Below are 15,911 nucleotides of genomic sequence, written 5' to 3' on the forward strand. Positions count from 1 at the left end.
AACAAGACAAGGATACCCACTGTCACCAGTGTTACTCAATGTTATACTGGAAATTCTACCAGAGCAATCAGGCAACAAAAAGAAATAAAAGGCATCCAAACTGGGAAAGAAAAAGCCAAATTATCCCTATTTGTAAGTGACATGACCCTTACTAATAAATGAATTCAACAAAGTTGCAAAATATAAGATACACATGTAAAAGTCAGTTGGGTTTTGTACACTTGTAATAAACAACCTGAAAAAGAAATCAAGAAAACAGTTCCCTTTACGATAGTATCTAAAAGAATAAAATACCTACCTAGGACTAAATTTAACAAGGAGGTGAAAGACTAATACACCAAAAACTACTAAATATTGCTGAAAGAAATTAAAGAAGACCTAAATAAAAGGAAAGGCATCTCAGAATCGTGGATTGGAAGACAACATTAAGATGTCAATACTGCCTAAAGCTATCTATAAAGTCAATGCAATCCCTATCAAAATTCCAGCAACTTTTCTGCATGTGGAAATGGATTTGCAAGGGGCCCCAAATAGCCCAAATAATCTTGAAAAAGAAAAACTTGCAGGACTCATACTTCCTGGTTTTAAATTTACTACAAAGCTACAGTAACCAAAATGCTCATACTGACAAAGGACAGACATATAGAGCTATAGACTAGAATTGAGAGTTCATAAATAAATCCACACATCTGTGGCCAGTTAATTTTTGACAAGGGTCAAAAATAGTATCTTAAACAGTGCTGGGACAACTAGAAATCCACATGCAAAAAAATGAATGTGGCTCTCCCCATATACAAAAAATACTTCAAAATGGACCAATGACCTAAATAGAAAAGCTAATGCTATAAAACCCTTACAAGAAAATTTAGGGAAATATCTTCATGACTCCATAGTATGCAATGGATTTTCCTCGGAAAGTTAAGTATGGAATTACCATATGACTCTACAATTCTATTCCTAGGTATATACCTAAAATAATTGAAAGGAGGAACTCAAACAGATGTTTGTGTACTGATGTTCATTGCAGCATTGTACAATAGCCAAAAGGTAGAAGCAAGTCATGTGTCCATCATTTGAATGGCTAGACAAAAATGGTATATCCATATAACGGAATATTACTCAGCCATAAAAAGAAGTGAAGTGCTAGTACATGCTACAATATAGATGAAATTTGAAGATGTCACCTTGAGTGAAATAAGCCAGACACAAAAGGACAAATAGTAGTTAACTGGGGTGGGGGAGTGGGCAGTGGGGAATTATTGCTGAATTAGTATGAGTTTTGAGTTGGGATGATGAAAATAGTCTGGAAATAGATAGTAGTGACTGTTATACAGTATTGTCAACGTACTTAATGTCAAGGTATTGACCACTTAATAACCATTTTTTTAGGAAGTTAAGCAACTTGCTAATATCATACAGCCAGTAGTAACAGAGGCACTCTTCAAACCCAGACCATGCTCTTAACACTGCACAGGGACAGTGCTCTCCCTAGCATACAAGTTGTGGTACACTTCAGCCCCAGGCTGGGAGTACTCGGACGTGAGGGTGTTTCCAACTGTTGAGGAATTTGTTCATTTATTCCTCGTCTGTCATGTGCCATCCACTATTCCAGCGGATCCACTACAGCCACCTCAAACAGGTTTTCCGCTGCTTAGAAGAGACCCACGGATGGGAAAGGATTCCTGGGCCTCAATAACACTCCTGGCCTGGAGGACTCAGCAAGACTCAGGTATGCCGGTAGCCGGCCGTCTTCTGAACCTTCTGGAGGCTGTAAAACTTCTGCAGGGAAGCTGTCAAAATTTGGTGAGACCCGAACTCACAACACTTAAACAGCCACGCCACGTTTAGCTGGAAGTCCAGTGCTCCACATCGTACCACAGAGACATGTATCTGAGACGACCCCTTGCTCAGCCTCCGCCCGGAACCGCCCTTTTTAGCTTTCTCTCGGCGGGATGCTAGGCCTTTGCTAAAGTCTGCCGGGGCTTGAGGCGCGGATTCCGCACTCTCGGCTGATGCTGCGGATGACGGCTCTTTTCCCACGACCCCGGCACCCAGGAACCGGGGATGAGAGGTAGAAGGAAGCCCGCCGAAGTCCTACGAGGTCTCCGGGATCTCGGAAGCCGGGCGCGGCGCGAACGAACTACAATTCCCAGCGGGCAGTGCGGGACCGGCGCCCGAGGATGACCCGCACGCAGGGCGCACCGACGGCGGGTAAGTCGCGGGATGATGTTTGGCTTGCGGCGAGCGAACCGGGGAATATGCCCGGCCGAGTCGGGAGAGGTAATGGGGGCGCGCCCTGCCGCTCTAACTTCTCGCTGGGCGCTCTGCTACCCTCGCTCTCTGGGGGTCCGCAGGACCCGGGACGGGGGCCCGAGGGAATGGGGCGCCCCTCCTCTCCTCGGCCCATCCCGACTTCCGGGAGGGGATCCTGACCCCTGTCCTGGTGGGCTCGGAGAGCCCAGAGGTTCTCCGACCCTGAAGACCCAGGCGTCAGTGTTGGGACGCTGCTGGTTCGGCCCTTCCAGCTTTGGGCTTTCTGCGAGAGGGGCGGGTAGTTTGTAAAGGGCTTCCTTAGGCCCCTGTCATGTCATCATCTGGCTTGGAGGCGCTAAGGCTACTTCACAGCCGTGACCTTCAGCCTCTCCCCAGGAATAGGAAAACCGGAAAGGAAACTGAGTCCCAATTGCTGCCCCTTAAATAAGTCCGTAAAGCACCAGGGATAGAGCCTGAGAGTCCTAATCCTAGGCCAGCCCTTGTGGCACAGTCAGCCATTACCTCGCTCTCAGCCCCAGCCCCCAAGGATTCAGCTGAGCCACTGGCTGTGTATGTGTGTGGGTGCCTTCAAGGCCCTCTTCCTCTCCCTCAGTCACCTTTACTCCTTACCTCACAGGCACCTCTCAGGCTCCAACCCCTTTGCTCTTCAGTCCTCTATCGCAGGCAGAGCATGGAGCTGCCTGAGACTGGGAACAAGGTCTGAACCTGGTCCCCTTTCTGAGGAAGCTGCTCATTTGGGTTTTGTGGCTTGGCTTGGTCATCCACAGAACCAGCCTGAGTGTCTGGGTTGGGAGTCGAGCTCCCCACCCTAATAAGCATCCAGGAAAGTGGACTCCTCTTTTCTGGCTGAAAGGTCCTCTGATGGCAAGTCTCACTACACCCATTGTCCAGAGGAGGGAACTAAAGCCTAAAGTGGGAAAAGGACTTTCCCAAGGTCACACAAAGTGGCGGGCAAAGGTGGACTAGGGGACTAGAACCCAGCCTCCTGCCTCTCCCCCCTGGACTCCTCACCTTAAGTCCCGTGCCTCTAGCCTACCTCTCCCAGCCAGCCCTGGGAGCCAAGCCTGGAAATGGATCCCTGACCTCAGCATTCCTATTCAGTGCCACTAGCTTCACCATATTTTGACCCTTTGGAGTAGCAGTTCCCTGGCTGTTTGGGCCAGGAGTTAGGGGACCTAGGTTTTGGGTCTGCTGGCTGTCCTATGCCCACAGGCCATGATGCTGCTTGGGGCATGACTGATGGGAGTGCTGCTGTTCTCCCAGTTGGTGCTGAAACTACCCTGGACCCAGGTGGGGTTATCCCTGCTGCTCCTTTACCTGGGCTCTGGCTGCTGGTGCTTTATCTGGATGTTTGTCAACACTCTCAGGTGTGATGTCTTGTGAGTTCCACATCTACCCCTTTGCTCAATCTCCCATGACCTGCCAGGTTTCTAATCCCCCAAATCTCCCCAGGTCTGACCCTATAGCCTCTGCCAGCACAGGGCATCAGGACCCCAAAGGCGCAGCTTTGCTCCACACACTTTATGTGGCAGTACTTAGTACCTCCATCTGCAAGGTCAAAATCTCCTCTTGGGGAATTGTGCTGAGTTCCCTAGCCTGGAGCAGGCTTGGGGCCTAGGTTATCCGTTGAACACCCAGGTGTGTTGCATGGACACCTGCAGCTCCTGAGAGGTTGAAGACCTATCCTCTGAGAAAGGCCCTGCTCTTGGGTTGGCATGAGTCAGGGAGGGCATGAGGGGCACTGACATCCTAAAGCAGGGCCCTGAGTCAGATGTCTTGGAGAACCCACTCCCCCAGGAAAGTCAGACATGGTCCACAGGGGCATCCTGTACCGAAAATACCTGCTTTCTCCTCCTCTGTGCCAGAGGCTGGGCTGGGCTCTGGGACCCAGTGGGAACAAGGCAGGTCCACTCCTCGGCCAGGCTCAGACTGGTCAGGGAGATAAGAAGGGTACACAGTAAAGCCCTAAACTGGCAGTGCCATGTGGACAGAGACCCTGGTGGACTCGCTCCAATGTGTCCCCGTGCCCAGCAGTGACCTGTACCTAGAATAGGTGGCTGAGCATTTGTCCATCTGCATTGATTACAAAATGAGATGAGTGACCATGGTGCTGAGCTGAGGGAGTGTGGAGCAAGGAGAGGTAGCCTCAGGTCAGGGGCTTGGGAACCAGAGAGGCCTCTTGGAGGAAAAGTAGTCGTACTTGAATTGTACCTCCAAGGAAGTGAGAAGAGGGTGTTCCAACCAGAGGGAACAGCGTCAACAAAGGCAGCAAGGTCTGAGAGCTGTGAGAATTCTGGGGGTCAGAAACTGGAGGGGTGGGGGGGGTGCAGAGTAGGGGGATGTTTCCAGGTGGTTCCACAAACACTGAACTTGCTCTGTGCTTGGCGCTGAGCAGGATACAGGGGAGGAGACAGTGAACAAGACAGAGTCCCCCCCTTGGCAAACCCATCCTTTATTTACTGTGGTAATGAGTGGTGGGGGGCAAGTTCAAATCAGGGGCTCTGAGGGGCCCAAAATTAGGAGTTTGAACTTTAACTTGGGGACCAGGAGACCCCTGCAAGGCTTCTGACAGAGTAGCGGGTTCAGAGCAGAGCTTAGAGGGTAGAAGTTGAACTGTGGCGCCAGAGAGGCTTGGTGTTGATATCCTGGGTTGGCCATATCCCATCTAGGAAGCCCTGGACAAGCCATTGTCCCACTGGAGCCTCAGTTTCCTCCTCTGTACAGTACAGAGAGTAATCATGCCAGTCTCTGCTCATTGTTGTGAAGAATCAGTGAGATGATGCACGTTGTGGGGCTTACGCAGTACTTGGCAGGCAGATGGTGCTCAGAAGTGGCACACCCTGGGCTGGCTGGAGTGTTAGCCCCCACCCCCACTCCCTAGCAGTCATGGCTCCTTTGCTGTCACACAGGGTGACCTGGTGCTCCTAGAAGTGAAGGCAGAAGTGTGGCGGTACCTGCAGCTGCAGTGGACAGTGCCCATTTTGTTTACTTTGATGGTTCCATGCCATCCTGACAAGACAACTCTGATCTTACAGGGCACAGACATGCATTGGAACTTCTGCCAGCTGGAAGACTATTTGAGCAGCATGGCCAACTTCCTGTAAGCCCAGGGCCTGGCCTTAGGAGATGTGGCTGCCCTCTTCGTGGAGAACAGTGAGTTCGTGGACCTGTGGCTCGGCATGGCCAAGCTGGGCGTGGAGGTGGCACTCATCAACACCAACCTCCAGAGGGGCACCCTGCGCCACTGCCTGACCACCTCCAGGGCACGGGCCCTCATCTTTGACAGTGAGATGGTCCCCAGTGAGCTCCAGGGAGGGAGCAGTGGTAGTGGAGTGTCCCTTAGGACCTTGTGCCGCCCACCCACCCCCAGGTGGCAGAGGCTGTGTGGCTCAGTGGGCAAGGGCAGGAGCCCTAGAGTCAGACCACCTGGGCTCTGCTGCGGGTAAACTGCAGATACTAGTAAGAGATGTGAATTCTCTGAACTTCAGTTTCCTGAGACCGTTGGTTCCTCCCTTGCCCTGTTTTCAAGAAGATACTTCACCTGAAGTACTAAGCACAGTGTGGGATGCTGGGCAAACACCCAGATATAATGAGACTCATTAGGCCTCATTTGCCTCATCTGTAAAATGGGAACACAAATCCATTCCCTGCTGTCTTCAGAGCTTGTGTTTTATTTGCTACTCCATTGAGCACTGACAGTGTGCTAGCTGGGTACTTTAGAAACAGCAGCTTTAATCTTCACAAACATAGGGTAAGGTAGAGATTGTCATATAGGTTTTATGGATGAGGAGACTGAGATTCAGTGGAGTTTGAGGAACTCACCCAAGGTCACACAGCTGGTGAGTGGAGGAACTCAAATTTGACTACAGTGTCTGTGTTCTTTCTCCCGACACTGCTGTGGTGGTAGGATAATAGGGAAGGTTATTAAGATGCAGAAAGGGGAAGATTTAGTGGGGAGAGGGGAGAGGTTTGGACAAACATGAGGAAGCCAGAGGGAGTGGGGCTGAGCAGGCCAGGACCGGCCCATGCCCAGGGCACAGGATTATCTGGGTGTCTGTGCAGGACCCAGGGGAGCCTGAGAGAAGGTTCCCACTCTCTGAAGGGGCTCGAAGGCTGCTGGACTCTGACCCCCCATTTCTCCCTTCTATCTAGACCCCATGGAGTAGTTAGTACAGCTGTGAAGTGCTCAAACCTTGGTGTGAGGCAGAACTGGCATTGCATCCCAGGTCCAGCACATTATAGCTGTGAGTAAGACCCTCCGATTCTCACAGCCTCCACTTCCTCATCTGAAAAATCAGCTGTTACTGGTACCTACTTCATAGGGCCATGTCAGCAGGAGAAGGCATGTAAGGAACCTGCTGTGATGAGAGCCAGCTGCTAATGGGGATGTTGCTGCAATCAGCAACTTCCTTGGTATGAAGCCCCAGGGGCTTTACCATCTCTGGGGGTGGCCCAGTCAGTCTCCCCTGACAACACGGCTGGCACTGACCTGAACAGAGGTCCTGGGACAGGGGGTTTCCTGGACTAGCTGCTGACCTGCCCTGTCTCCCCTACAGCTGTCTGTGAGATCCCTGCTGGCCTGGGTCCCTCACTGAGCCTCTTCTGCTCTGGCTCCTGGGAGCCCAGGGCAGTGCCTTCTGGCACAGAGCACCTAGACCCCTACTGGAAGATGCCCCCAGCACCTGCCCAGTCCCCCTGAGAAGGGCATCACAGGTGGGTTCCTCACGCCCACAGAGGGGTTCCAAGATGGGCTGAGGACAGAGCACTGACATTGGGGCCAGAAAACTGGGTACTTCCATGGGACACTCCAGGGGTCACTGAAGGGTTAATGGGCTAATGTATGTGAAAGTGCCCAGCACACAAAATCCAGTTCTTTGATTTGTTGAGCGAGCCTTCATTTATGCCTGACATGAGCAGGAAGCTGCTGTGTCCGAATTTTGGCTGGGGGAGGGGGTGAGAGGCAAGACTTTCAATAGTCATCAAGCCCCTTTTCAGTGTAAGACATGCTGGGTCTTCTCCTTGATCTCCCTGCACTGGCTGCCTTCCCCTCCACCTCTTCCAGGCAGCGTTCCGGGGCTGCACCTCTCTCCCCCTACACCCCAGACTGCCTTGCCCCTTTGGCTCTCACACTTTCCTTGTGAAACTGCTCAGCTTGATGCATTGATTAGTGGCTCAGAGCTTAGACTGTCAAGCCAGATCTGAGTTCATATCCCAGCTCTACCTCTTACCTTCTGTTACTCTGGAAATCTGACTTTTTATTCCCTCAGCCATAAAACTGAGGACAGTAAAAGCCACCTAGTTTATAGGATGGCTCTGAGGATCGAAAAGATAACAGTGGGTAAAGCCCTGAAGCTAGAGTGTGGCGAGAAGTGCTTAGTTAGTGGTCATGGTCATTCTTATTTAAGCTCCCTTGCGTGCATGTCCTGTCTCTTTGGTGCTTTTGTCAGCTACCTGAGGGCAGAGACTGTGGCTGATTCACCCTGGTGCCCTCATGGTGCCCAGCCTAGGGCTGGCATATGGCAGGCATTCAGAGAGCATGAGATGGTTGCTATTTAATATGCAGAGTCATCCCACAGAATTCCTGACCTCATGTGTGGTGGGATTGAACCTCATTCAGAAATGACAATGTGATGGTCCCTGTTCAGGCATGAAGGGGGGGAGGGTAAATAAGTGGTCACTGTTGTAGAAGCTGCACAGTCTCTTCCTCCACCTGGAACATCCCACTTCCTGCATAATGCCTACCCACACTCTTAAGGCTTGGCATGGGCATCACCTCCTTCAGGAAGCCCACCCTCGGGCTCCCACCTCCCCTCAAGCCTGTGTCAAGTGCCTCTGCTGTGTGTTGACAGGTCCTGTGCTTCCCACCCTCATCCCAGGACTTTGTGCCTGGTACTGGAATTGCCTGTGCACTCATCTGACTGTCCTACTAGGCTGTGACCCCCCCCTCTAGGGCTGAGACTGTGCCCATCTTAGTCCCTCTTGTATCCCTAGGCTTGGTCCAGGCACAAGTCTTGGTTTTCACAGGTGGGCGACTGTGGCTTCAACAGCTGCATCCTGACCTTCGTGTACCCCATCTGGCTGGTGCATGTCAATGAGGACACCTTGGAGCTGATCTGGAGGCCTGGTGGTGTCTGCGTTCCCTGCCAACCAGGTCTGTGTGGGGCTGGAGTTGGGGTTGTTCCAGGAGAGAAAGAGCACAGGTGCCAGTGGGTGGGGAGCCCTATTCTGACCAGTGGCCATCAGTCAGTTCTTCTCTTAGTTCTACAAGTTTTCATTTCTTTTATCCATTCATTCCTTCACCATCCATCCCTCCATCAGTCCATTCATTTGTTTTCGTGTTGACTCGAGAAGACTCTCCAGGCTGCCTGGGTTTGATCCCGGCTCAGCCACTTGGCTCTGGGACACGGACAAGTTATTCAGCCTTTCTCCCTGAGTTTCCTCATCGGCAAATGGGGATGAAAGCAGCACCCGCTCCATCAGGCTGACCTGAGGATTAGCTGTGACAGTGTAAAGCTCCTCCAGGCACAGACGAGGGGCTCGGTAAGCACTAGCTTTGCTCAGACTGTCCACGTGGAACTTGGCCACCCATTGTTTATTTGTTCATCTTCCCATGCATTCAGTGACAGACATTACTGAGGGTCTACCAGTGTCAGAGATGCCCAGATAAGCTCCCTGCCCCAAGGGTGCTCCTGGGCTACGGGGAGAAATGGGGCATTTCCTGGGAAGCAGTGTGAATGGAAGTTAGATCAGGACACAGGGTGTGTTCAGGGGTGGAAGGAACAGGTGGAAGAGACAACCTGGGGGTGTTTCCAAATCCGACTCTGCCTTCCCTGCCCCCAGGTGAGCCAGGCCAGCTGGTGGGCCACATCCTCCGGCAGGACCCCCTGCGCCGCTTCGACAGCTACTTCAACCAAGGTGACAGTAACAAGAAGATCACCAAGGATGGCTTCAGGAAAGAGGACCAGGCCTACCTCACCTGTGGGCGGACACCTCTCCCCAGCTCTTCACAGCCCCCTTCCTCCCTTAGTAGCCCCTTCCTGGGGGAGGGGAATGAGGGGAACTCCCCGCCGCCTTCAGAGAACACCTCCCGAGGGCTCCCCCACTTCCAGGCCTTGTGGTAAACAAATCCTTGGGATCCAGCGAGGACTGCCTGGTCTACACCTCTGAGTCAGGAGCCAGGGCAGGCCCAAGCTCTGCCACACACCACCCCTCCCTAGGCGATGTGCTGGTGATGGACGAGCTGGGCTGCCTGTGCTTCTGAGACAGCACTGGGGACACGTTCCACTGGAAGGGGAGAACGTGTCCACCATGGAGGGCACACTCAGCTGCCTGCAGGACGTGGCCAGTGTGGCCGTTTATGGTGTCGAGGTGCCAGGTGTGTGGGGGAAGGCATGGGTGGGCAGGTGGAGGGTCAGCTGGCCAGTACCACCCAGGGGCTCCCTGCCACCAGCTGCTCACTGTCCACCTTACTGCCTCCAGGAACTGAGGGTCAGGCCAGAATGGCTGCTCTGGCCAACCCCACTGGCAGCTGTGACCTGGAGCACTTTGCTCAGGTCCTGGAGAAGGAGCTGCCCCTGTACACATGCCCCATCTTCCTGTGCTTCCTGCCCGAGCTGCACAAAACAGGTCTCTCCCAAAACCCACTCCAACTCTCAGGTTTCAGATCTAGCCCCTTGCATGTTTACTTCTAGAAAAGCCTGGGTGGCTGTCATTTGACCTTTACCCACAGCCTTACTGGGTCATGGTAAACTGACCTCCCATTGTATGCGTGAGCAGACTGAGCCTTCCGGGAGAGGAGGTTCCTTCATTTGTTAATGGAACAAATATCTGTTGGGTGCCTACTAGGAACCAGTCACTGTGCTAGGCCTTGGGGATACAGGTAATAAGTTTTGACAGGGCCTTTGCCTTCTTGAAGGTTCTAGAGTAGTTCATGGAGCTGTAGGAATTCCTAAGATATATGCAATGAAGTGACCAGGCTGTCCACAAAGCAGATGAAAGGGGTTTGGCCTACTGCTGGGATAACTGGGAAGTTCCCCTGGAAGGAAATGTTTAAGCTGAGACAGGAATGCAAAGGAAGATTTTATGGAGGGAGGGAGGCATTCCAGGCTGTGGGAACAGCGAGCACAAAGCTCCTGAAGCAGGAAGGAGCTTGGGAGCTGGAGGAATGAAAGGAGGCCCCTGAAGCTGGAGCAGAGAGTGAGGGGTGGGCCGAGGAGTGTGGTGGGATAGAGAGGCCAGCAGGGGCCAGAACCCAGGACAAGAGCTCAGCTGCTGTGTGCAGGGGAGAGGACTATAGGTGGGGAGAGGAGTGCAAGGGCTGTCACAGACATCTGGGTGAGAGATGAGCAGTTTGCCCTCTCCCACCAGCAGGGCAATGCCATCCTTCCAGCTGTTGCTCTGCTGAGGCCTCTTGGAAGTTCTCTGGTGGGTGCCTAGAAGCACTGAGGCTTGTGCCCAGACCCTGGCCCTTCCTGGCTCTCCCCACTACTCAGCCTCTGACCACTTCTGCCTGGGTGCCTCCCATGGGGTCCTCATGGCAACTCCTGCCCCCTGGTGAAAGCCTTTCCCTGATGATCTGGCCCCTGCCCAGTAGCGGGCACCTAGGCCTCTGAAGCAGGGGGTGGGTCTTGGGCTTCAGTGTAGCCGAGGGTGGGGACGCTAGTGCTGAACTCTTGACCAAGACTGGGAGTTTCCCGAGGATTGGATGGCCACTGTGGCTTCTTGTCCAGAAGAGACAGGAAGCTATCAGACTTAGGATTTCAGATAGGCTTTGCTGCAGAACAAACCACCACAAAACCTAATTATAGCCTAAAATAATGACTGTATTTGCTCATGAGTCTAAGAATTGGGGGTGAAGCTCAGCTCAGCGGTCCTTCAGTTGGCCTCACCTGGGGTCGTGCAAAGAGCTGCAGTCATGTGGTGACTCAGCTGCGGCTGGAAAGTCTAAGGTGGCATTACTCCACGGCAGGCTCTCAGCTGGCGGGTTTTGCAGCATTGCCCAACAGATCTTTCTGAGTGATGGAAAGGTTTCACATGGGGTATATTGAGGAGAGCCGCCTGGCAGAGGAGAGAATGCAGAGAGCAAGGAGGAATGCGAGCAGGTTGCCCTGGGTAGGGCAGGGAAGGTTTGGGGAATCTTCAAAGGCCACAGAGGAGTTTTGACTTGTTGGGACTCAGTGCTATGGGCAGTAGGGAGCCATGGAAGACTCTTGGGCTGAAAAGTGACAGCCAGACCCCAAGAAAGCAAGCCCTGCCCCTTATGGAACAGGGTGGATGGCCCTCTGAACATGCCGGTGTGCAGGGAGCTGCTGCAAATGCCTTCTGTGTGTGGGTGAGCTTCTGTGTTGTGACTCAGCCCATGCGTGCCCTTCAGTGTGCCCAGTGGCTGTGTGCCCCAGGTCTGTGTGCATGTACCAGCCAGTAGGGTGCTGGGCTGCTGTGGGTGGTGGAGAGGGGGCAGTATGGAGGACACTGGGAGGTGAATGTGTGGTAGAAAAGGGGGGGCAGGCAAGGAGGCAGGGGAGGGTCGGTAGGGAAGAAGTGGGGGCAGAGACCCCAGCCCCAGGTCACCGGGCTTTCCCTGCTAGTGTCAGGATCTTAGATCACTAGGATGTTTAGGTTTTCATTAGCCCGGTAAAAGAAGGGGATGCAGGGATTGTTGCCCAGGCCCAGGTGATGTTCCAGCTCTTCCATCTGCTCCTTCATGGCCACTTTTTCATCCATGAGGTGGATGACCCGTTCCTGGAGCCAAAATGACAGGGTCAGGGCACAGCAGCGATCTGCCCCCAACCCTTGTTGGTCCATGTCAGGAGACACTCACTCACCTGCAGCTTTTCCATGGCCACCTGTAGGGCCTGGTAGGTCTCCACAGACACGCTGTCCCCACTGGTCCTGGGGGGAGGAGGGGCCTCCGGCTCAGGCTGAGATGAGATCACCTGGAGTGACAAGTGCTAGAGGTGAACATTTTGCTCCTTCAGCTGCCCCTGCAGATGTGCATATTCTTTTTAGAACTGGCTACAGCCAAGTTCAGAAAAGCCACCTGCAGGCAAGAAGTGCTTGTGTGGGGGGAATACTGAGGAAGAGGGTTACACAGTGAAGCTGAGAGGAGCCCTCCCCTCTCTGGGCCTCAGTGTGCTCACCTGTTGTTCAATGGCTGGGGTAGTGTCTGACCCACCAGCCCCCAGGGGAGGGGGAAGGACCAAGGGAAATCAGAGGGCAAGGAAACCAAGAGAAAATGTTCGTCTCCTCCCAAAGTTAAGGTAACTGATGCATAGAGATGTCAAATGAATAGTGACCAGCACAGCCCATATGGGAATCCAGGTCTGACTGCAAGGAGCCTCCCATCATATCACTGTCTCTTTCCCTATAACCAGGGACTCAGTGCCTCAAGCCAGGAAAATGACCTATGGCCCAGGGTTACCCATCCTAAAGTCAGAGAGCCTGGGGTAATGAATAGTCCCAGGCTCTGCAGGACTCTAGGGTCACTTGTCCTCCCAGGCTGGAGCTGGCTCTCTTGTCCTCCAGAACCCAACTTCATCCCTGTTCCAAGCACTACCCATCCCCACCTCCTGCCCTGAGGATGGTGCCCGTCTACTAAGCTTTTGTCCAAACAGGGCAGGGGTTACCATTTCTTTAAGTTCTGCCAGCTTTTCCTGCAGCTGACCCAGCTTCTTGGCCACCTTTTTCTTAACATACTGTTCTCACTACAATCTCCCTTTCTACCCCCACCTCCAAAAAAGCAAAACACACAATCCCTTTGGCCACACAACATAGCAAGGGATAGGATTCCCATTTTACAGCTGTGTAAATAGAAGCCTAGAAAGATCAAGTGACCTCTGAGGGTGTTGTGTGTGTGTGTGTGTGAAAGGTCAGAGCTTATCTCCTCACATAAATGCTGTACCTTCTTCTGGAAATGGCACTCTTCTGTCAGAGCCTCTGCATAGCTAGCTCTCTCTAATTGCAGAGGCTTAGTGATTCTGTAAACTGCAGGAATGGGCCCAGAAGTTAGGAGGGGCTGTCACTGGGCTTCACCTGCTCCTGGCCACCTGGGGTTCTCCTCCCACACCCCACCCTCTGTAAACCTCACCTCCCCAACATGCATCTCCAGCTGCGCCCGCTCCTCCAGGGCCTGCTGTAACTGCTGGGAGCTCTCAGGGACTCCAGGCTGGAGAGGTAACTGGATGAAGAAAAACGAGGTTAGATCTGAGGCTGTTTCACAGGATGCACCCCCCTCCCCAAAAGGGGTGTGAGCTAGGATCAACTGAAACTAGGACTCAGCGAACTTCTCTACCCTCTTATTATTTTCATGTAGATCTTGGTTTTAATAACTAAAATCATATACATTAGTGAAAAATTCAAACAATATCTAAGTGTTGACAGTAATTATTTAAACAAGAGGGTGATGGAATGCATGGGAAATATGTGAAGGAACTGGGGCTGTTTAGCTCGGAAAACAAGGGATCCCACACAAGCCCCTTTCAAGTATCTAAAAGCCTATCCTGGGGAAGAGAGAGACATTTCCTGGGTTGCTCCAGAGGGAAGGTACATGAAGACGGAGTATATAGTTCAGTGTGAAGAAACAACTGGAGAAGAAGAGCTCTGACCCAACACTCTGACAGCCTGGTGGTTACTTAGCCAAAGTGTTGGCTTGGACCCAGGGGAAAGTAAATAGACTGCAGGGCCAACTTTATAATCTCTAAAATGATGGATTTCAACCAGGATGCTTGAAGGAAAAAAGCCCTATTCCTGAGATTCTGATTCTATACGTCTGGGCAGGGCACTATTCTGGACTTTTATCATTCTCTGGAGATTCTATAGCAGGACCAGAACATGGATCCAAAGTTCCCAGCTCTTGGCTGAAGGCCAGGATGATCCCCTAGTCCCCTGGCCCCAGCTGGATGGGACCCAGACTCCCTAGGGCTCCCAGCCCCTCACCAGTGGCATGCGTTCTGCCGTCTCCAGTTTGTTGCACAGCTCCTCCATCCCATGCTGCGTGGCTGGCTTTTCCTCGAGCAAAACCCGAAGTGCCTCTTTCAATTTTAAGTTCTGCCGCTTCAGGTCCTCTTTGTTTTTGCTGTGGTCAGTGGCGGTGGAGAAAGGCATGAATAAAGAACAGAAAGGATCACTTTGGCGATCAACCCACCTGCCCTTGGCACAGAACTATGCACCTGTGGCAGTGGAAGGGACCCTAGAAATCAAAAGATTTACAAGTGGCCGGCCAGAGAGGACATGAGTTGTCAAAGGTGACAGAAGCTGGTGGCACAGCTGGGACTAGCCTGACTCTGCACGTTTCCAAACCTGTGCTACCCTCCTCACCATGCCCACCTATAGACCCCTTCCACTTACCACCACCCTCCAGGGCTAAGGTCCCAACCTGCCTTCCCCCATCCTACCTCTCTTTATATAACTTCAGTTTGAGGTTTTCACACTCCATGGTTAACTCTTTGTTGTTCTACAAACAGAAAAGTTACATCAGCATTTAGCAAGTGAAAGGTGCAGCCAAGAACAAAAACTAACTCTTCCTCACCCTGAATCACACTACATTTTTCAAAGTATTTCTAACCCCATGTTCTCTGCTTGCAATAAGAACTCAGTAAGGATGCAAGAAGCAGGTCAAGTGAACTAATTTAGAGCTAGTAAATGGAGTTCCAGAAATATCAGATAATATCTGCTACTATTGTTATTACTATTATCATCATTGTTTGACCAGCCAACATTTGAGTCCTTTACCAGGCACCATGCAAACAAATTATAGACACAATACCGTTTATTCCTCACAACCACGATAAGTGGCAGTTACTATTATCCCCATTTTACAGACAGCAAACCCCCTGAATTAAATCCCTCGCTTAAGGTCACACAGGCAGAACTGGGATTTGAACATCCAGCTCTGTCTGACCCTATAACCACATTTTTTTTCTTGTGAAGGAGGGTAGACATGAAGGGGGAAATTAAATTTGTATTTTAACCTTTTGTTCAGTCTTTGAGTGGATAATACATTCACCTGGTCTGAAGGTACAGAAGTGAAGTGTCTCCTAGTGGCCCTGTTCCTGTCCTGAGTTTTCAATGAATCCTTTAGGACACATTTTATATGTCTTCAACCATAGATAAAAATGTGAATATAAATACATACACCCCCAATTTCTACACCAATGCTGTTCTGCACCTTCATTTGTCCCTTCTCCTGGGGCCCTACCCAGGTAATGGCAGGGCTCAAACTCAGGCTCCCGGCTCCAGATCCAGTGCTCCCTCTAGGAAAGCACCCCAAACCATGTTAACTAAAGCAGGAAGAAACGTCCCCTGTTGCTTTCTAGCATCAGGGCTCTCCATCCTGCAGAAGGGACCTTTAGGCCAACTGCCCCATCAGGGAAGCTGGGGCTCACCCTGTCCATCTGCCTCAGCTGAGTGGAGACAGCAGACAGGGTCCGCTCCAGCTCTCCTATGCGCTGACAGGAAGACAGCAGGTGATTCATGAGATCCTCTGACTCTCCTGGAATGAGAGAGGCACAGAGATGGAAGCCAAAAGAAGGAATCCCACTGGAAGGCTGACCATGTGACAGGGTGAAGGATGAAGGGGTTGTCCCAGGCTCCTACCTGCTTTCTGCCTGACTGCCTGCTGGGTGCGAGTCAGGGCCGTA

General features: G+C 52.0%; 1 protein-coding gene across 8 annotated transcripts; it reads left to right on the forward strand.

Annotated features, from left to right (window-relative positions):
* Window positions 1–2,195: 2,195 nt before the first annotated feature.
* Window positions 2,196–15,435, forward strand: LOC119534670 (long-chain fatty acid transport protein 4-like). 8 transcript variants are annotated; one of them, XR_005217088.1, is made up of 6 exons: window positions 2,198–2,211; window positions 5,310–5,559; window positions 6,831–6,987; window positions 8,299–8,425; window positions 8,593–8,814; window positions 9,115–9,256. XR_005217088.1 is itself a non-coding variant. In XM_037837286.1 (4 exons), exons 2-4 carry the CDS (start codon window positions 5,401–5,403, stop codon window positions 9,393–9,395), a joined length of 435 nt encoding a protein of 144 aa, XP_037693214.1. In that variant the 5' UTR covers window positions 2,196–2,211; window positions 5,310–5,400; the 3' UTR covers window positions 9,396–15,435. The 8 variants fall into 8 exon arrangements, 2 of the variants coding, with proteins under 2 accessions (XP_037693214.1, XP_037693213.1); XR_005217089.1 differs by having other exon boundaries at window positions 8,626–8,814; XR_005217085.1 differs by having other exon boundaries at window positions 8,299–8,814.
* The last annotated feature ends 476 nt before the right edge of the window (window positions 15,436–15,911 follow it).

Source organism: Choloepus didactylus, chromosome 5 (genome assembly GCF_015220235.1).
Source record: "Choloepus didactylus isolate mChoDid1 chromosome 5, mChoDid1.pri, whole genome shotgun sequence".
NCBI lineage: Eukaryota > Metazoa > Chordata > Mammalia > Pilosa > Megalonychidae > Choloepus > Choloepus didactylus.

What these genes read in the sequence shown, in the direction of transcription:
- LOC119534670 (XM_037837286.1), top strand. Translation starts at nt 5,401, where the DNA reads ATGTGGCTGCCCTCTTCGTGGAGAACA. An exon ending in TGCCCTCTTCGTGGAGAACA is followed by an intron (nt 5,428 to 8,298) that starts GTGAGTTCGTGG and finishes TGGTTTTCACAG; the next exon opens with GTGGGCGACTGTGGCTTCAA. An exon ending in CTGCGTTCCCTGCCAACCAG is followed by an intron (nt 8,426 to 9,114) that starts GTCTGTGTGGGG and finishes CCCTGCCCCCAG; the next exon opens with GTGAGCCAGGCCAGCTGGTG.